Raw genomic sequence first — 21,133 nt, 5'->3', positions numbered from 1 at the left:
GCCTTTTAAACAGACCTTTTCTGGCAGCTCCGCTGCTGATTCCTTGGGAGCAGCTCCAGCCAAGAGTACAGTACTGCACAAACAGCCATAACTCACACTAACCCACCCTGCAGGCTTCACAGTAAAAGCCCCACACTAACCCACCCTGCAGGCTCCACAGTAAAAGCCCCACACTAACCCACCCTGCAGGCTTCACAGTAAAAGCCCTGCTGTAAGAGCCCAGTTGAGCGACCCGTACGATAAGGAACAGTTTGGAGGAGATAAAGAGGATATGTGCGACTGTTCTCTGAATAGCAGTCCTGAGGCTACTCCAGAACCTGCTGTGGGTTTATTTCCCCAGCGCGTTGTGTGATGGTGATGTAAGCTACCGTAAAATGGCGCAGGGAAGTGCACTGTGATCTGTGGTGTAATGTCGGTGATTCTCTGGTTGCAGCTCAATCAGTGACAGAGCCAGAGGAAAGGGAGAGGAGGAGAGCTGTGGCGTGTCCGTCACAGGCCGACATACCAACCCTAGGCCTGGAGCCCAGGAGCCTATATATACGCAGCCTGCAACCTGCAATTTGAGTGGGGTCCCGTCGTTTGGCTCTCACAGGACCTGTGCAATTTCATGATGATAAACACCATGTTGTACCTTCCTTTAGGCATGTGAGTGATGACTGTGGGCAGGCCTACTGCTGGCGTTGACGGACATGGAACGGCCTCCTCCTCCTCCTCCTCCTCTTCCTCACGTCAGATTTCAGTTTGTAAACGGCCAGAGGGCAGGGGACCCGCGGAGAGGAGCTTGGCTGACTGCAACCCCAGGGTTCAAGGAATGGTTAGAGGAAGGAGCCGTCTCTCTTCTGAGTGCAGTGCAGTGTAGTGTTGAGGTTTGTCCAACGTCCATGCCTCTGACTAGGGCAGACGGGGAGAGGAAGAAAGGAGAGAGAGAGAGAGACAGAGAGAGAGAGAGAGGGAGAGAAGGGAAGGGAAGGGAAGGGAAGGGAGAAGGAGCGAGGATGGAAGGAGAGAAGTAGAGAGAGAGTGAAGGAGAGAGAAGGAAGGCAGAGAGGGATGGGAGAAGGAGAGAGGAGGGAAGAAGAGGGAGAGAGAGAGAGATGGGATAAAGGAGGGAAGGAAAGGGAGAGGGAAGGAAAGAAGGAGAGACCAGGAGAGAAAGAGAGGGGAAGGAAGGAGGGAGAGAGGAGGTAAAGAGAGTGAGTGAGAGAGGGAAGGAAGGAAGGAGAGAGAGAGAGAGAACTCCTCCTAGCCTGTTTTTCTGGCTCCCGCAAAGGCATGTGGTCTGCCCTCCCATGAATATGATTGGTGGAGGTGGAGCCAAGTTGTTTTACTGTACACTGGCCGGCAGCCAGCTGGCCCAAAGTTGCAGCTTTACCCTCAAGGTTAGAGATTTCTTCCCCTGCGCTGTTTGTTTTCTGTTGCTTTCTCTGAAGCCGCAGCTTTTCAGGGGCTTTCTTTTCCCGATTCATCCGTGCTGAAAGCTAATCCAAAAGCAGGTTGACGCCTTCCTCTGCTAGTCTGAGTCTGTGTTTTCTCGTGTCCGTCTTTGAGTTTGTAGTTTCCATCAAGCGTTTAAGCCGTATATACACATACATACGGTACCAGTCAAAAGTTTGGACACACCTTGCCAAGAGTGTGCAAAGCTGCCATCAAAGCAAAAGGTGGCTACTTTGAAGAATCTAAAATATAAACCATATTCTGGTTTGTTTAACATTTTTTTTTTTGTTTACTACATAATTCCATATATGTTCCTTCATAGTTTTGATGTCTTCAATATTAATCTACAATGTAGAAAATAATAAAAAATAAAGAACAACCATTGAATGAGGTGTGTCCAAACTTTTGACTGGTACTGTACGTCAAATGCTTTGGGTAGTCTAGTTCGCATCGTTCCCTTCACAGGCCAGTGAATAGGACCTTTTCCTCACTAACATATTTGCTTAGCTTGACAACACAGGGCTTTAATTGTGGCCCAATAAAGTGCTCTTTTTTGACACGTATTCAAGCATTGATGGTCCTTACCGCCATGCATCACATTTACACACAGTTTGTTTCTCCTGCGGACAGTACAGTGACACGCATATGCACAAACACACATACACACACATACACACACACACACACACACACACACACACACCCCCCACACATGCACCCCCCCCCCCCCCCACACACACACACGCACGCACCCCCCCCCCACATACACACATGCATGCACACCCCACACACACACACACACACACACACACACATACATCCCCCCCACACACACACACATGCACCCCACACACACACACAGAGTACAGTGGGACCCATGTTGTCCCGGTGCCTCCCAGAGAGTCCCTCAGCAGCTTGTCCCTCCCCTCCTCTCTCTCCAGAGTCCCCGTGCCCCTCCCCTCCTCTCTCTCCAGAGTCCCCGTGCCCCTCCCCTCCTCTCTCTCCAGAGTCCCCGTGCCCCTCCCCTCCTCTCTCTCCCGTGCCCCTCCCCTCCTCTCTCTCCCGTGCCCCTCCCCTCCTCTCTCTCCCGTGCCCCTCCCCTCCCCTCCCCTCCCGTGCTCCTCCTCTCCCCTCCTCTCTCCTCCTCTCCCCTCCCCTCCCCTCCTCTCCCTCCCCTCCTCTCTCTCCCGTGCCCCTCCACTGCTCTCTTTCATACGTGGTTAATGTCAAGGCTCTGTGCTGCCACGCTGCCTCCTTATTGTCTTCCTGCCGATTAAAAGAATGTAACTTGGGCTGAGACGCCCTGCTGGAGTCCTTTCACTAATGTCCACCATTTTCTGTTCTCCACATTTCTCCCCGGCTGGTGGAGCGGCGTTTCTCTCCACTAATTACAGCCCCACTCTGCTTTGTTTTGGCGGCGCTGGGGCGGCCGGTGTTTTTCGCTTCCCTCATTAGGCCCTCCACCGCTCTCCTCTTAGCGGTTGGAGCAATTCATGTTATTATTGAGTAAATGCAGTCACTACATTCAATGTTCTCAAAACAAACAGCAGACCCAAGCGTGGGTGGGTGGGTGGGTGGGTGAGTGAGTGAGGTGAGGTGAGGTGAGGTGAGGTGAGTGAGTGAGTGAGTGAGTGGGAGGTGGGTGAGGTGAGGTGAGTGAGTGAGTAGGAGGGTGGGCGGTGGGTGAGGTGAGGTGAGTGAGTGAGTAGGAGGGTGGGTGGGCGGTGGGTGAGGTGAGTGAGTGAGTAGGAGGGTGGGTGAGTGAGTGAGTAGGTGAGTGAGTAGGAGGGTGGGTGAGTGAGTGAGTAGGTGGGTGGGTGGGTGAGTGAGTAGGTGGGTGGGTGGGCGGTGGGTGAGGTGAGGTGAGTGAGTGGGTGGGTGGGTGAGTGAGTGAGTGAGTGGGTGGGTGAGTGAGTAGGAGGGTGGGTGAGGTGAGGTGAGTGAGTAGGAGGGTGGGTGAGGTGAGTGAGTAGGAGGGTGAGGTGAGGTGAGGTGGGTGAGTGAGTGAGTGGGTGGGTGGGTGAGTGAGTGAGTGAGTGGGTGAGGTGAGTGAGTAGGAGGGTGGGTGAGGTGAGGTGGGTGAGTGAGTGGGTGGGTGGGTGAGTGAGTGAGTGAGTGGGTGGGTGAGTGAGTAGGAGGGTGGGTGAGTAGGTGAGTGAGTAGGAGGGTGGGTGAGGTGAGGTGAGTGAGTGAGTAGGAGGGTGGGTGGGTGAGGTGAGTGAGTGAGTGGGTGAGTGAGTGAGTGAGTAGGAGGGAGGGTGGGTGAGGTGAGGTGAGTAGGAGGGTGGGTGTGTAGGAGGGTGGGTGAGGTGAGTGAGTGAGTAGGAGGGTGGGTGAGGTGAGGTGAGTGAGTAGGAGGGAGGGTGGGTGAGGTGAGGTGAGTAGGAGGGTGGGTGTGTAGGAGGGTGGGTGAGGTGAGTGAGTGAGTAGGAGGGTGGGTGAGGTGAGGTGAGTGAGTGAGTAGGAGGGTGGGTGAGGTGAGGTGAGTGAGTGAGTAGGAGGGTGGGTGAGGTGAGGTGAGTGAGTGTGTAGGAGGGTGGGTGAGGTGAGGTGAGTAGGAGGGTGGGTGTGTAGGAGGGTGGGTGAGGTGAGGTGAGTAGGAGGGTGGGTGTGTAGGAGGGTGGGTGAGGTGAGTGAGTGTGTAGGAGGGTGGGTGAGGTGAGGTGAGTAGGAGGGTGGGTGTGTAGGAGGGTGGGTGAGGTGAGGTGAGTGAGTGAGTAGGAGGGTGGGTGAGTGAGTGAGTAGGAGGGTGGGTGAGTGAGTGAGTGAGTAGGAGGGTGGGTGAGTGAGTGAGTGAGTAGGAGGGTGGGTGAGTGAGTGAGTGAGTAGGAGGGTGGGTGGGTGAGGTGAGTGAGTAGGAGGGTGGGTGTGTAGGAGGGTGAGTGAGTGAGTGGGTGAGTAGGAGGGTGGGTGTGTGAGTGAGTAGGAGGAGGGTGGGTGAGTAGGAGGGTGAGTGAGTAGGAGGGTGGGTGTGTAGGAGGGTGAGTGTGTAGGAGGGTGAGTGAGTGAGTGGGTGAGTAGGAGGGTGGGTGTGTAGGAGGGTGAGTGAGTGAGTGGGTGAGTAGGAGGGTGGGTGAGTAGGAGGGTGAGTGAGTAGGAGGGTGGGTGAGTAGGAGGGTGAGTGAGTAGGAGGGTGGGTGAGTAGGAGGGTGAGTGTGTAGGAGGGTGAGTGAGTGAGTGGGTGAGTAGGAGGGTGAGTGAGTAGGAGGGTGGGTGTGTAGGAGGGTGAGTGAGTGAGTGGGTGAGTAGGAGGGTGGGTGGGTAGCAGGTAGGTGGGACTGTACTGTAAGTCACTTTGGATAAATGTCAGCTAAATATTGTGAGAGAGAGAGACTGACTGACTGACTGACTGACTGACTGACTGACTGACTGACTGACTCTCGCTAGGAGCCCCCCTGTGTGGACCACCTCCCTGCTGCAGGTGGAAGGAGCACCGCTACACACACTGTTAACGCAGATGGAGCAACCTACTCCTGCATCGCCATCGGTTGCCATGGAAAGTCACTTACGTGTGTGTGTGTACGTGTGTGTGTCGTTCACCTTTGATGACTTCCTGGAGGATACTGCTTTTCTGTGGACAAGCCATTTAGCCGACAGCGTCATGAAATGACCACTATTGACCTTTCTTCTGTTTTTAATAAACAGATCGGTTTTTTTCTTTGAACCTTTTATTTATTTATTATTTTTATTATTCTTCCCTCCCACGTATGGTTTTAGATTAGTTTATGGTGATTATATTTGAGGTCTGTCATTTTCTCCAGGTTTTGTTATCTTCCTCACGTCGCCACGAATCAAATAAGCCTCCTCCTCCTCCTCCTTCGTGTCCACATCGAGGTTGGGAAGCTCCTGTACACGGCCTGTCCTCTGATGACCGGGGGGGGACAAAGAGTGTCCGTTTCGCCACCGTGCTTCACTCAACACCCCGCGGGAATCAAGTAGCCCAGACTACATCATCAGACGCCCCGCTCCCCTGCCGCCTGCAGACGGACGCCCCGGCCCGCTGTTTACAGAGCTCCTCAGTCATTTCCTTAGAAGCGTTTTTAATCAGCCTCATTGAGCCGAGAACCCCGGTCTCGGGAGCGGCGGGGCTAGCTGTTGACAGTGTCATCACGCCGCAGGCCGCATGCCTTCTTATCAGGCCGCCTGTCCCGCCCCGCTCTGTGTTGGTGGTTTCAGATTGAAGTCACCGGGTTCACCTGAGTGAACGACAACGTCCGAGAGCGTTCCTCTCTCCTCCCTCCCCCTCCCCCCTCTCCTCTTGGGACGGGGCCAGGGATCATTGCTCAACCTCGCGGCCCATCTCACCTCTCGTAGGAAATTGAAATGATAGATCACAACCTGCTGCCTCCTCCCCTCGCTCTGCCTTCGTCTTTTTAGAGCTCTCTCTACTCTCTCTCTTTCTCTCTCTCTCTCTCTCTCTCTTTCTCTCTCTGTCTCTCTCTCTACTCTCTCTCTTTCTCTCTCTCTCTCTACTCTCTCTCTCTACCTACTCTCTCTCTACTCTCTCTCTCTCTGTCTGTCTGTCTCTCTCTCTCTCTACTCTCTCTCTCTCTACTCTCTCTCTCTACTCTCTCTCTGTCTGTCTGTCTCTCTCTCTCTCTCTCTCTCTCTACTCTCTCTCTCTGTCTCTCTCTCTCTGTCTCTACTCTCTCTCTCTCTCTCTCTCTCTACCTTCTCTCTCTCTACTCTCTCTCTCTACTCCCTCTCTCTCTCTCTCTACTCTCTCTCTCTCTCTTTCTCTCTCTCTATCTCTGCGTTTTCTCATTGTGTGTTTTCACACTCAAGAGTGTTGTGAAATCTGGGCAGTAATACATGCAACATCCCTTTCTCCGTCCGAGTCCATCCGAGTGACAACAGTGGAAAAACCCAGGCATACAGTAACCTTTCTGTTGCCACACATTATATCTCTCTGTGGTAGTCTGCAGTGGAAAAGGGAGATGTCTTGAGGGAGCGTTTTGATATGTGTGTGTGTGTGGGTGGGTGGGTGAATGATTGACAGGCTGGAGGTGGCCTCAACCCCTTGACGAGGACCAGTTACTGTCCACGGGAGGGTTGACATCTGGGAGCAGGATTTAATCGCTCGGCGGGCACACGGCTGCTGTCCTTGTGGACTGTGGGCTAAAGTCCCCCCCCCCTCCCCCTCCCTTCCCCCCCCCTCCCCACCGCACGCCTCCCTTCACTAGATAATCAACCATTTTCTACTGAGTTGTTATTGACTCATCCCGGGCTGCTGGGTTGTTATGCAACCACAAACGACCGCTCCGTACTCCTGGGATCAAACAGAAAAAAGAAAAAAAAAAGGGTTGCATACTGTGTTCAACTGGGCCGGGAGCGCGGCGTCGCGGCAGGGGAGGCTGGTGGAGGTGGAAATCGGAGGACGAGCATCGGAATGGAATGAGGGAACGGTATCAAACAGACATGCAGGATATGTCGATGGCCAGGGACCTTGCGATGATGTGGTATGCGCCTTAGTGTGCTACGCCACTGAACGCGCCCCCCCCGTAAAATAAAAGATCACTGATTACACATTGACTGCAAAATGCTCGAATCGAAAACGTCTTCAGCTAACTCCATGTTTTTTCGTTTTGTGCAATCTGTGCACATGGGTATTGGTGTGAACAGAGTGGTTGTGTTGCCCACCCAGACTTGACCTGTCACAGTAACGGCGACTGATCTCTTTATTGTAGATAAGTGGCCAAGAGGCATCGCCAATATAGCTGTTTTTTTATGGGTTTTTTTTTCTTCCATTGAAAGAGGCTTTGAAGAGACACACGAAAATTGACTGGAAATCAGAATCCACTTCCCCATCTGGCCCCCCTGTTGTGCCTGCTGCCATGGAGGAAGCATTACACACACACACAGAAAAACACACCCACACAGAAAACGGACACAGACACACACACACAGAAAAACAAACACATACACACACCGAAAAACAAACACACACAGAAAAACACACACACACACATACACCTGCAGTCTAAGTGCCTGCTGAGCAATTCATACCTACATCGTAAAGATATTAGCATTGTCAATCATAAAGGGGCTGCAGAATAGAAACACCAGCACACGTCCTCCTCAAAGAAGTAGGACAGAGAAAGATCTGATTAACCAACAGGAGAGAAAATCACCATGGAGCGGCAGCCTCTTTGAAAGCTAAGCCTGAATGGTGTTTTCAGCTCCACGGTTCAGCCTCAGACAGACAGAGCAGACTGGTGGAGGCAGGCAGGCAGAAACGGGCTCGTAGGAAAACAGGTCAGGCAGGCAGAGTGGGCGAAAACCGTTGAGAAGTTGTGTGCACTTGTATGTGTGTGTGTGTGTATGCATTTATGTATGCAGGCTGCAACGCCAGCAGAAGAGTGAGAGTAGCACGCAGAAGCAGCAGCAATGTCTTTCACAAACGGGAGGTGTGCTTTACATCCACCCACCATGTCTGCATGTGATTAATGAGGCTGAAGATGCAGTCTAAGCACAACAGAAAAGACAGACAGACAGACAGACACACACACAGACAGACAGACAGACAAGGTAAGAGAGAGAATGGAAAGACAGACAGAGAGAGAGAGAGTATGTACGTGTGTGAAAGAGAGATTGAGAGAGAGGAGGGGGGGTAGAAAAGAAGAGAGAGAGAGAGAGATACAGCATCTCAATCTATCCTCCCTGTTGTTTTGTTGCTTCTCCTTAAGGCTCGTCTGTGAGTCACGGCGAGGGGGGGGGGGGGGGGGGGGTGAGGGGGGGACGTGTATGAGACGTGAATATGGTTTCTATAAACAGTGCGGTCTATGCGAGGCGGGCTTCTATGTAGGTCAGCATGACGACGATCTCCACGACAATACGCCACACATACTGTCAGATCAGCTAACGCGCTGGAAGACTGTCCGCATTCACGTCGCGCTTCCTCGTTCTCTCAAAGGTTCATTTACAGTCGGCTACCGCGGGCGTACGGCGCCGCAGGCCGTCCCCGTCACATGACTTCCTCAGTCTGTGAGGTTATTGTTCAGCTGTCCAGAAACGGTTAGGCGACAGTTTCCCCGGAGTGCGGCTCCCCTCCGCGTGCTGAGGCGGCGTGGCGGTTGGGGGAACACGTGGGGCGTCTGTCGGTTCAGTGTTGGGCAGTCATGGGGTCGGACATGGGAGTTGGGACGATGGCCCCTGGGGTCTTGTTCCCTTGACTCAGTCTGTCACCACTGACAATATTTATGTCAGACACACACACGGTAATAAATGTCTTTTTAGTTGTGGTCCTCTGTGGCTCAGTTGATAGAGCATGGCGCTAACAACGCTTAGGTTGTGGGTTTGATTCCCGTTGGGACCATATATACTGAAATGTATGCAGTCACTGCAATGTAAGTCGCTTTGGATAAAAGCGTCAGCTAAATGGCATATTTATTTATTTTTCACACGCACACACACGGTAATAAATGTCTTTTGAGTTGACAAATTGTGCATCGTGACGGTTGTCTGTGTATGATTGGGAAGCACTGGGACAGTCTGTGAAGTGTGTTAGCGCTGCCTGTAAGCTGCCTGCTAAATCAAGCAGCACCTTGTGTCTTTCCAAATATTTGAAACGGGAGCTTAGGTGAGGTCACACATCGTAGTGACATGTTACGTAGCCGTGTCGCATGCTTGAACCTCCTCTTGAGTGTTTTTCATAGATAGTAGATAAAACCCAGGAACCCCGGACCCCCCCCCCCTCTAATACACCTCCACCTCCACCTCCACCACCACCACCACCACCACCCCCCTTTGGGTGTGCTTGGTTTAACCGTGGCAGGAGTCCAAGGGTTTGTGAGGTGAATTGCAGCTCCTCTTTCCCTGCAGGCAGGGGAGGCCATGGCTGCCGGTGGTTTCCCAGGCGGAGAGCAGAGGTCTGGTACCTGAGTACGGCGCTGCACATGGGCAAAGCGGGAGAGCAACCTCATGAGTCAGTTTGGCGGGAAACGAGAAGCAACACGTTTGGCAATCATGTTGTTCTTGCTGGAGCTTTTTCTTCTTAGAGAGTGAACATAGTCTTTTCTTTTTTTTTTTATTGTTTACGTTTCTTTTTTTTTTTATTTGTTTGGATGTTCATATCACCAGATATGCATGTTTACTACTTTCTGATAAATATTTACAGTACATTGTTTTTCAATTTGGCTCTATCTCTATGGTGCTGCCTCTACAGAAGGGAGAGAGGGAGAGAGAGAGAGAGCGAGAGGGGGAGAGAGAGAGTGGGGGAGAGGGGGAGTGAGAGAGGGAGAGCGAGTGAGGGAGAGAAGCCCATCCTGAGTTGTAGCCTACAGTGCCCTTCATGTTGCAAATGGCAGCTCTGTTTAATCTGAAAAAAACATGATTGCGGTCGCTAGTGGTGTAGACATTTTTACAACGTCCTTTTAAATCAAGCGATTTAGACAGACACAGTCAGACACGGGCCCAGAGCCTGCCTGTGGCCTGTGGTGTTTCCTGTATCCAGTCACAGAGGGTTCCATAGGCCATGGCTGGACCGCTAATGTGCTAAGTGAAAGGTAATCGCATGAGGGCAACGGGGAAATGGCGCTTTGTGCTCTGGAGCCCCCAACATCCGTCTGATTTAGCCCAGAACAAGTGTCAGGACGTAATTGAATCTGGGGGAGCAAAGCAAGGTTCCATCCTCCCAGCAGGACACGGACGTCTTCCCTTCTCTCATCACTGGACATACAGACACTTCACAGCATACCTCGCTACTAACTACCTCACTACCTCGCTACTAACTACCTCGCTACCTTACTACCTCGCTACCTCCTTACTAACTACCTCGCTACTAACTACCTCGCTACTAACTACCTCGCTACTAACTACCTCGCTACCTCCTTACTAACTACCTCACTACCTCCTTACTAACTACCTCACTACCTACCTCACTACCTCCTTACTAACTACCTCACTACCTCCTTGCTAACTACCTCACTACCTCCTTACTACCTACCTCACTACCTCCTTACTAACTACCTCACTACCTCCTTACTACCTACCTCACTACCTCGCTACCTCCTTACTAACTACCTCACTACCTCCTTGCTAACTACCTCACTACCTCCTTACTAACTACCTCACTACCTCCTTACTAACTACCTCGCTACCTAGCTACCTCCTTACTACCTACCTCACTACCTACCTCACTAACTACCTCACTACCTCCTTACTAACTACCTCACTACCTCCTTGCTAACTACCTCACTACCTCCTTACTAACTACCTCACTACCTCCTTGCTAACTACCTAGCTACCTCCTTACTAACTACCTCGCTACCTTCTTACTAACTCCCTCACTACCTCCTTACTAACTACCTCGCTACCTTCTTACTAACTACCTCACTACCTCAATGCTAACTACCTCACTACCTCCTTACTAACTACCTCGCTACGTCCTTGCTAACTACCTCACTACCTAGCTACCTCACTGCTAACTACCTCGCTACCTAGCTACCTCGTTGCTAACTAGCTACCTCCTCATGTATACAATTGATTTGAATGTACAGTGTTTTTCTGCTTTATTGGGATAGAGACAGTAGAGATTGACAGGAAGGATGGGTGAGAGAGAGAGAGGAGGGATGACATGCAGGATATGTCAATGGCCGGAATCGAACCAGGGACGATGATATGGTACGCGCCTCAGTGTGCTACGCCACTGAACGCCCCGGATGTACAGTGTTTGACCCAGGTCTGGTGGACATAGGTCTGGTGGACATAGGTCTGGTGGACATAGGTCTGGTGGACATAGGTCTAGCAAGCTGTAGGAGTGGCCATGGTAGATTGAGACCCATTGGGTCAGACTGCTCCTGACCATTGGGTCAGACTGCTCCTGGCCATTGGATCAGACTGCTCCTGGCCATTGGGTCAGACTGCTCCTGGCCATTGGATCAGACTGCTCCTGGCCATTGGGTCAGACTGCTCCTGGCCTGCACCCTGTGCCCTCCTCTTGAGCTCCTCTCCTCTCCTCTCCTCTCCTCTCCCTTCCACAGCTCCTCTCCTCTCCCCCTGGGCTCTGGCTCTCAGCCTACCTCTCATGCCTCACACTCCCCCCACCCCCTCAGTCTGTCTCCCTCGTCCCTCTCTCTCCCGACTCGCTTTGTAACTGTCAAAAGTGTGAGCCTCTGGGTCTGCAGCTACTGCAGTATGTCCTTCCTAAGAAGATACTGCAGGCCGAGGCTTCACGTGTCGACTGGCAGCCCTGGAAATGAGGCTCGTCTGGCCCCTGCTGTGCAGCATCCTAGCATTCTGTTACAGCTCTATTTTAGGACATTGAAATGGTACCATTTACCCCCTGGTGAAAGGCCAGCGAAGGCAGGAGAAACGGGGCTGCAACCGGGCTGTTTGTGTTTGCTGAATGAAAGTTCCATCATTGGCACCATCAGTGGAAACACTGAGTAATGAGAAAACAGGTATTGGATGCTTTGTTAATCACCGTTTATTAGTTAGAGAGAGAGAAAGGGAAAAGATAGATGGACACACACACACACACACACACACACACACACACACACACAAACAAACTTCTTAATCCTGTGTATTGAGGAAGTTGGAAATGCTTTCCTTTACATTAGTATTCATATCCCTGACTGGGTTTTGTTTCGATTCTCCTCTCCCCAATGACTCATGTTTAGCCCCCACACCCTCCCTGGGAAATATTCCTCTCTCTCGCTTTTTTTTTTCCTTCTTTTTTTTCTCTTTTTTCTCTTTTTTTAAACACCATCCAGCGGCTGTACAGTGACAGTGAGCAGTGTGTCAGAGTCAGAGTCCCTCTCGGGCCAGAGAGGCTTCATGCATCACATGAGCCTGGTAACGAGGGCAGCTTTATAACACAGGGGTCCTCCCAAGCCACCAAGGGCTCCCTTTAGTTCACAGGCCAGTGCAATACTGTGTGTGTGTGTGTCTGTGTCTGTGTGTGTGTGTCTGTGTGTGTGTTGGCTGTCTCTGGGTAGATGAATCGTATAATCCCATGATTTGCCTGACCTCCTTTATACTCCACTGCTTATCGTGGCCTGGGATTGGCTGGGAAGCTGTGTAGGAAGGCCAGCCGGTGCAGCGGTAATATGAATATTATATAACCACACTGGAGAGGGGGAGGGAGGGAGGGAAAGAGGGAAAGAGTGAGGGAGGGAGGGAAAGAGCGCGGGAGGTAGGGAGAGAGGGAAAGAGTGAGGGAGGGAGGGAAAGAGCGCGGGAGGTAGGGAGAGAGGGAAAGAGTGAGGGAGGGAAGGAGGGAGAGAGTGAGGGAGGGAAGGAGGGAGAGAGTGAGGGAGGGAGGGAGGGAGAGAGGGGCAGGTAGCCGGAGGGAGGTGTGTACCTAATGTGGCTGCGTTTCAGAGCACATTTCTGATGAACGTCGAGCCAAACTGGTAGCCCTGAGGGGGCGGGGGCGCGCGGGGGGGGGGGGTCAACCGTCAACCGTCAACCTCATCATCTGTCAAAACTTTTATTAATCAAGTCAAACTTTATTTATATAACACGTTTCATAAACGGATGCAACACAACACACTTCACAGGAAAAATAAATACCAAAAAGAATGGGGGGAGAATCCTAAACATCCAATCAGAGGATAAAGAATGGGGGGAGAATCCTAAACATCCAATCAGAGGATGAAGAATGGGGGGAGAATCCTAAACATCCAATCAGAGGATAAAGAAGGATAACACCATATGGAGGGAGGGGGTGGGGGCTCATACACGGCACATCAGGAAAAAGATCAGATGTAATCAGAAATATTGATTATTGATTAATATTGAGTATCAGATATTATCAAATAATGGAATGGCTGAAACACTTTTAAGCGCCCTAAGTCAAAGCGAGGATGAAACGGTATGTTTTAAGAATGTTTAAAAAAAAATAAAAAAAACTGGTCCACAGTTTCAGTCAAGTTCCCTTGGCAGGCTCTTCCTATGGCAGGCTGTTCCTATGGCAGGCTGTTCCAGAGGCTGGGGGCATCCCAGGACTAAAAGCTACCTCTCCCCGTGCCTCTTGATCCTGGGCTTGGGAGCCGTTAAGAGGCCGGTGCCAGAGCACCTGAGGGACCTACTAGGTACATACCTTAAAAGCTCGTCTGTATTCGGGTGCGTGACCATGAAATGATTCAGAAGTCATCTCTAAGATAAAGTCTTCTAAAAATCATCCTGACACGTCTACAACCAATGCAGAGACTTTAAAACTTGGTGAGATATACTGCCAGTGTTTGTTGTGGTGATTGCTTGGGCCATAGAACAAGACAGGGAAACCTGACGTGAGCTTTCTCATCATCCCTGACTCTCTAGGTGTGAGTGTGTGTGAGTGTGTGTGTGCGCGAGTGTGTGTGTGCGCGAGTGTGTGTGTGCGCGAGTGTGTGTGTGTGCGCGAGTGTGTGTGTGTGTGTGCGCGAGTGTGTGTGTGTGTGTGCGCGTGTGCGTGCTGTGTGTGTGTGTGTGTGTGTGTGTGTGAAGGCCTCACTGTCAGTGCCCTGATTATCGTCTGGACCAGACCCGGATCATTTGACATGTTCAATAAATTTAGACGGATACATTGTCTGTCTGTCTCTCTCTCTCTCTCCTCCTCCTCCCTCCCATCTGTGTGTGTGTGTGTGTGTGTGTGTGTGTGTGTGTGTGTGTGGGGGGGGGGTATATCTCTCCTTCTCAGGTTGTTTGGACAAAGACACCCTCACACCCTCTATAGCCCTGGTGCAACCTTAGAGGCCACACGGTGTGTTTTGTGTTACACACAACTTCACACTTTGCCACCAAGAGGGGGGGGGGGGGGGGGGGGGGGATTGAGTCTTCTATCAGATAGCCGATTGGCCTAATTTTCCTTTCATTTATTTTTCCTTGGGTGCAAATATTTGATAAGACGACCATGTTTAGGGCTATTGTAGGCTGTTTAGAGTGATTGAATGGTGGCTTTGATCTCTCGTGTTGAATTGTTACATTTATCATATCACTCTCATAAGAATTTTGAAATTGAGACAACTTTATCACTGGGTTTTTTTGTGTGTTTTTTTTGTTTGTTTGTTTGTTTGTTTTTTCAAGCTCCCAGCTGGTTGAGAAGATAGTGAACGGATCTCTCCCTTGTTTATCACAAGCAATTTGAATCGCCATATATATCAAACTATTTCCTGTAATGACAGCTCTGCTTTAAAAGACTTCAATATGAGAGAGGCTGTCCAGAGTTTTTAACAGAGGAGTGAGAAAATGGTGGAAGCAGACTTCCAAATAGTTGCAGTTAGCGACAGCCAACTAAGTGTGTTCTGGGAGTTACAGTAGAGTTAGCTAAGTGATAGCTTAGAGAGTTACAGTTAACTAAGTGTTACTAGTTAGCTAAGTGTGGTGTTAGGGTTAACTAAGTGTTACTAGTTAGCTAAGTGTGGTGTTACGGTTAACTAAGTGTTGTACGAGACTTAAGAGTCACATGTTGTATGGGCGTTAGCGTTAGCTAAGTGTGGTTATGAGAGTTATGTTATCCAAGGTTGTGTGTGTGTGTGTGTGTGTGTGTGTGTGTGTGTGTGTGTGTGTGTGTGTGTGGCCTCATCTAGCCAGAGGCTCAGGAATCTGGGAGGATTCTATACATTTCTGAAGACCCCAGGGTTCTCACTTCCTCCTGCTGCAGCCCGGCAAAGGCCCCCCTCAACCCTGCCGGCACAGCCTGAGACGCTTCCACCCAGCGCTAATACTCACTCAGCTATAAACCCTAGCAGTGAGAGGCTAATCTGTTAGCTAGCTGGGCAGGGCAGCCAGCCAGGGGACACTGCAGTATATTGCCGAACATAAAGCACACAAGCTCATAGAAAGATATGGGCGTTGCTGCTCGTAAAGTCTCTTTTCAGTTATGGTACTTCGGAGGGGGACGGACGGACAGCATGCCATAGTACTGTACATAGAAAGCCAGGGACCAGCATGCCACAGTACCATGGTCCTCCCCGAGGATTTTTGAACAGCGCGGTGCTGGATTGCGTTATCCAAAACCCGACGCATGTTTATTCATGTCAAAATCCCGCCCAAAAAAAAAAAAAAAACATAAATAAAAAGAATACAGCTGAAACGCAGGAGTGCAAGCACAGCGCAGCGCGCCACTCTCACATTCTTTGGGGAGAGCTCTGAGTACTGTACATAGAAAGCCAGGCACCAGCACGCCACAGTAACTGTCCATAGAAAGCCGCATGGCGTGCTGCTACTGCTGCGGCTGACAGACAGGTTAGACGTGTACCCGCCACAGTGTGTCCTGCTGCCTGCGACTGTATGGAGAGGCGCTTGTTTGCTCTGTTCGATCAGGCTCGTCTCACTTTTTTTTTTTTTTTTTTAAGATAACATCATGTTTTCACAAGAGAGCAGCAGGGGCGAACAGTGTTGCAGACAATTGGTGTTCACTAGCTTGTAGGCCCATAGAGCAGGGGAGGCTGGTGGAGGTGGAAATCTGAGGACCGGCTCATTGCAATGTTTGGAATGGACTGAGGAACGGTGTCAAACACGCGTGCGTGGCTGATCTGACGTGACTTGATCTGAACGGTGAAAGGAAGCTTGGACCAATCCTTTCGTGGATCCATTCATGTTACATCTGAATACTTCCAGGAAGAGTGCCCTTTTATTAAGTATTTAAACAGGGCCTGTGTCTCTGGTTTAAAGCAGGCTAGAACTCCTCAGTCTCTGGTCTGAAGCCGGCTAGAAATCCTAACTGTCTCTGGCCTGAAGCAGGCTAAATGCTGGCTCGAACTCTTGACTGTCTCTGGCCTGAAGCAGGCTAAATGCTGGCTAGAACTCTTGACTGTCTCTGGTCTGAAGCAGGCTAAACGCAGGCTAGAACTCCTCAGTGTCTCTGGTCTGAAGCAGGCTAAACGCAGGCTAGAACTCCTCAGTGTCTCTGGTCTGAAGCAGGCTAAACGCAGGCTAGAACTCCTCACTGTCCACCATTACACTGTTGTTTGGCTCGATCCATTGTCATTGGCTGGCAGCTGTCTTTCGTTATTTGTTTGTCATGGACTAAAGGGAATATTGTTTCACTGCCCTCCAGCCTGTTTGTATGGTATTTCATCTCACACACGCACACACACACGCACACGCACGCACGCACGCACGCACGCGCACACACACACACATGCTAGTCATGCTAGTGTTCTTGTTCAATTAGTCTCTTTGTTTTTTGTGATGGTTCCACTAGTGTCTCTCCAGTGTGTTGCGAGGTGTACAGTATGAGAATAGTGTAGGCGGACGTAGATAAGCAAGGCCGTTGAACTGCAACCTACTTCAGGCCTTTTCCTACCGCTGCGGTTATTCATGCATTTCACTGGGTTGCATTTTATACTGCATGTGAGTGTGTTTGTGAGAGTGTGTGTGTGTGTGTGTGTGGGAGTGTGTTTGTGAGAGCGAGTGTGTTTGTTTGTGCCTGTTTAGTGATGTTGTTGATTTGTGTGTCTGTGCTTAGTAGTGCGTGTACTGTGGGGGAGTGTGTGTGTGTGTGTGTGTGTGTGTGTGTGTGTGTGTGTGTGTGTGTGTGTGTGTGTGTGTGTGTGTGTATGTGTGTATGTGTGTATGTGTGTATGTGTGTGTGTATGTGTTCATTGCTCTCTGGTCCAACATGGGGGCGTTCTTAATGAGGCTTGACACTGCATGGCTGAGAGCCACTGAGCTCTGAACCAGAGGGGAGAGAGAGAGACTGGGTGCAGGGGCTAGGACCTTCCAGGGTGGGACAACTAAGTCAAACACCCCCTGGTGGTCACTTCACAGCGTCACGCTTTCGTTTTTTTCCTCATCACTTCATGGGACGACAACTTATGTGACTCATCCGGCTGTATGGTTGTGGACGGACGTCGTCGTGGGAATGTGTTTTTGTTTTGACTTTTCTTCAAACTGTTGTGTCAGAGATTGACCGCTGTCTAAGTGTTTTAAAGGTATTCCCACTGTCCCGGTGCACAGTACGCAGAATCAGCCTATGAGAGGTGCACAGTACGCAGAATCAGCCTATGAGAGGTGCACAGTACGCAGAATCAGCCTATGAGAGGTGCACAGTACGCAGAATCAGCCTATGAGAAGTGCACAGTACGCAGAATCAGCCTATGAGAGGTGCACAGTACGCAGAATCAGCCTATGAGAGGTCGTACTGCACTGTAGGTTTGGTGTCAGTCACTCACTCACACTGTAGGCTATTACTTTTCTAGGCCAGGCAATTAGTGTCGAGGGAATAGGTGTGTAAGCTACCGGCTATAGTTGCGTTAAAGGACCTGTCAGCCTGCGTTATGGTATAGTTGTTGAAGTGAATTGAAGTGAATTGAAGTGAATGTGAATCGGAGGAGGCTGGCGGAGGCAATCGATCGGAGGACGAGGCTCATTGGAATGGAATGGAATGGAATGAGGAATTGTATGGAAGCGCATATGCATTACAATGAGGCCCGTCCTCCGATTTCTGCCTCCACCAGCCTCCCCTGATGTGACTGGCCTGGCTGGCTGCCAGCATCCAGCCTGCAGACCTCCATAAACAAGTGTCGTCTTTCCAGTGACCATCATAGACACTGCCCTCTGGATGTAGGTCATACTCGCTGAGGCCCCAGCTGGGCCGCGTGACTCATGCCTAATGTCATGCGTTAGCGCTAGCCTAGCCTATATAACACCATACTCCAGGCCTAGCGTTAGCCTAGCCTATATAACACCATACTCCAGGCCTAGCGTTAGCCTAGCCTATATACCAACATACTCTAGGCCTAGTATTAGCCTAGCCTATATAACACCATACTCCAGGCCTAGTGTTAGCCGAGCTTATATACCAACGTACTCCAGGCCTAGCATTAGCCTAGGCTAGCCTATATAACACCAGAGGCCTCTAACATCTAGGCCTAGCATTAGCCTAGGCTAGCCTATATAACACCAGAGGCCTCTAACATCTAGGCCTAGCATTAGCCTAGGCTAGCCTATATAACACCAGAGGCCTCTAACATCTAGGCCTAGCCGTGGCTGTATGTGAGCCCATACTCCAGGCCTATGCCTGTATCTACACAGATGTTAGCTAGCTAGGCCAGGCCATGTCTCTTACATAAGGCCATAAGCCCCGTCTATTGTTGCCAAAGCAAACTAGGGTGGGAAGGGTTTACCTCCCTAATGCTGTGAAATTCTTCCTATGGCTTACGTGCTCTGCGGTCTAAAGTGACAAATGAGTTAAATGGCTTTCTGTCTGACTCTGATGGTGTGGTCAGAGCGGCTGTACTCTCCTGTGTTAACCCATCTCTTCAAGCTACATCTTAACAGTCCCTCCTAAAGACCACTTCACCCTCACTACCCCCCCTATACTAACCCTAACCCTAACCCCTGCTACCCCCCTGTACAAGTTCTCTCCTGCTAATAAAATATATTTTAAAAAATAATAATTTTTAGCCTACTGGCATTACGACTGCCAATGGCCCCTGGTGTGAGCATTGATTACTTTATCTTATGATGACTGATGGATAGATGATTCACTTACTTAAACAAATGTATTGTTGTACGTCGCTTTGGATAAAGGCGTCTGCTAAATGCCATAAATGTAAAAAAAAAACCTACCCCCAGCCCGCTGCGCATACAACGCCTGGGATAACTACGACTCAAACCTGGCCTTAGTGGGAGTGAGTTCACCCAGTGAAGCATTTGCCATTATTTGATTTCAGCCAATCGCGCGGTTGCGAGGCCGTAGCCCGGAGTCAGAGACATATTGGTGTGCCAGCACTGGTAGGAAGTGTACAACGCCCCACAACCATTTCACAGCCTCTAGCCTCACTGCCATTTAGTCTCACACAGCCTACGAGATGGATTATTCTGCTGCTCTTTTTTTGTAAATTTGTTATTGCTATTTTGTAAATTTCTTTTTATGTCCATGCACCAACCTCACCAAGTCAATTTCCTGCATGTGCAAATATACTTGGCCAAATAAAAGGATTCTGATTCTGATTCTGAAGTGACTGATGCCGCGGAGTGAAGTGATATGAGGCGTTCAGTGTCGTGGTTTATTCTCGATAATATCGCGGTTAAATCACCCGTTGTCATGACGTTCACACACCACGGTGGATTTGTTCAACATGTTCCCGTGACAACGTTTGTAGTTTTTTCTTTTTTAATGTTTATTTTTACCCAGGTTGTTGCTGATGTACCGATCTTTTGTGATCTCAGTGTGAAATGAGAGGCGCTCTATGAATAACGTATTGATTTCATTTTTTATTGAAGTAGACGCAGCGTACAGGATTCATCCACACCTCCAACAGCATGTTGTTGTTTTCCCCTAACCACCTGTTACATCACCTAAGACCTTAAGGTGTGCACGAGCTTATGGTCCAGCGTAGCCCTCCTGTCTGTGGTCTTCACCTGTGTTGTTGTTGTTGTTGTTGTCTGTGATCTTCACCTGTGTTGTTGTTGTTGTCTGTGATCTTCACCTGTGTTGTTGTTGTTGTCTGTGTTGCAGTGCCAGCAGCTCTACGTCCAGCGGCTCCATGTCCTCCGCCCCCGGCAAGCCCGGCGGTCCGAGCCCCAAGATCTGCCTGGTGTGTTCAGACGAGGCCTCTGGCTGCCACTACGGCGTCCTCACCTGCGGCAGCTGCAAGGTGTTCTTCAAGAGAGCCGTGGAAGGTCAGTGACCGTCTTGACAACTGAGAAACACATAACCCCCCCCCCCCACACACACACACACGCACACACACACACACAGCGAGGAGCAGCGAGACCCTGGCTCTGTCCTGCAGCGAGAGACCTCTCACCCTCTTCCACACATCCACACACTCACAGAAAGGTGAGGTGGACACACACTCATGTGCACACACACACACACACACACACACACACACACACACACACACACACACACGTACCTAGAACCATTCAAACCTTGCTTCTCTCTCTGCTTCTCAAACTTGCACTTTGTTGGTCCTGAAAGTCAACCTGTTGTCAATCATGAGTTGCGGTAGCGAGTTTCACTGAGTTGCAGTCGAGATCTTAGGCTAACCGTACACTTGCGTGTCCTTTTTTGCAAAATTATCTTGTGAAATACGGTAAGCCTGACTGGTTTGCCCTTTTCTCTCTTATCTTGCTGCTGAGGAGGGAAGTCCTTTACGATACTTCGACAGGTTTCTTCTTTTTTTTTTTTACCACTCTGAGTAATTTCATGAATAGATCCTAACATATATTTTAGATTAGGAGAAACGCATGCATTCACATCCACCCGTGCGTGTCCTGTGTCTTACCATAAGGTAGGCTGGTTTCCTCAGTATGACACAGACTAAGACGTACCTCCCTGATTTTTAATTAGCTTGTGTTGCTATATTTGTTATGTTTCTATTCATGAGGCTAATGGCCGTATGCATATGCAACACTCGGCGTCGTTAGCATCCATTAGCTTCGAACAGTCTGTCCGGAGGATTCTTAATCAGCAGCATTACATGCTGTCTCTTCACCTGTTGCATCTGAGGGAGATACCGCTTTATCTTGTTTCTTATGTGGTGTCACTCTACTTGTTCTCGGTAGTTTTTGTACAGAATGACTACCGTTGAAAATTTGATTAGAATTTTGACACTAAGTTTCATCATGGGAGGCTCGGGGGGGGGGGGGGGGGGGGGGGTAGAAGAATATCTAGTTCTTGTTATGGAGTTAGCTGGTAGGTCTTAATGTCCGCCCGCGAGAGGACATTGTGTGCTTTGTAGGAGGCGAACATGTGCCACACTGCCCTCCCAGGGAGGTGTCTGTTCCTCAGCCTTGGGTTCAATCCTTACAGTTG

At 50.2% G+C, this 21,133-nt stretch overlaps 1 protein-coding gene across 3 annotated transcripts in view; it reads left to right on the top strand.

The window, feature by feature from the left end:
• Positions 1 to 21,133, top strand: part of LOC310800989 (glucocorticoid receptor-like) — a 62,583-nt gene that overhangs the window by 20,242 nt on the left and 21,208 nt on the right. For all 3 annotated transcript variants that reach the window (XM_083664896.1, XM_083664894.1, XM_083664895.1), the window contains exon 3: positions 19,829 to 19,992. In XM_083664896.1, the coding sequence (XP_083521022.1) occupies positions 19,829 to 19,992 (164 nt within the window). The remainder of the gene's footprint in view (positions 1 to 19,828; positions 19,993 to 21,133) is intronic.

This window comes from Argentina silus (genome assembly GCF_951799395.1).
Source record: "Argentina silus genome assembly, chromosome: 2".
NCBI lineage: Eukaryota > Metazoa > Chordata > Actinopteri > Argentiniformes > Argentinidae > Argentina > Argentina silus.
The sequence above is the reverse complement of the archived record's forward strand: the minus strand, read 5'-3'. Positions and strand labels throughout refer to the sequence as shown.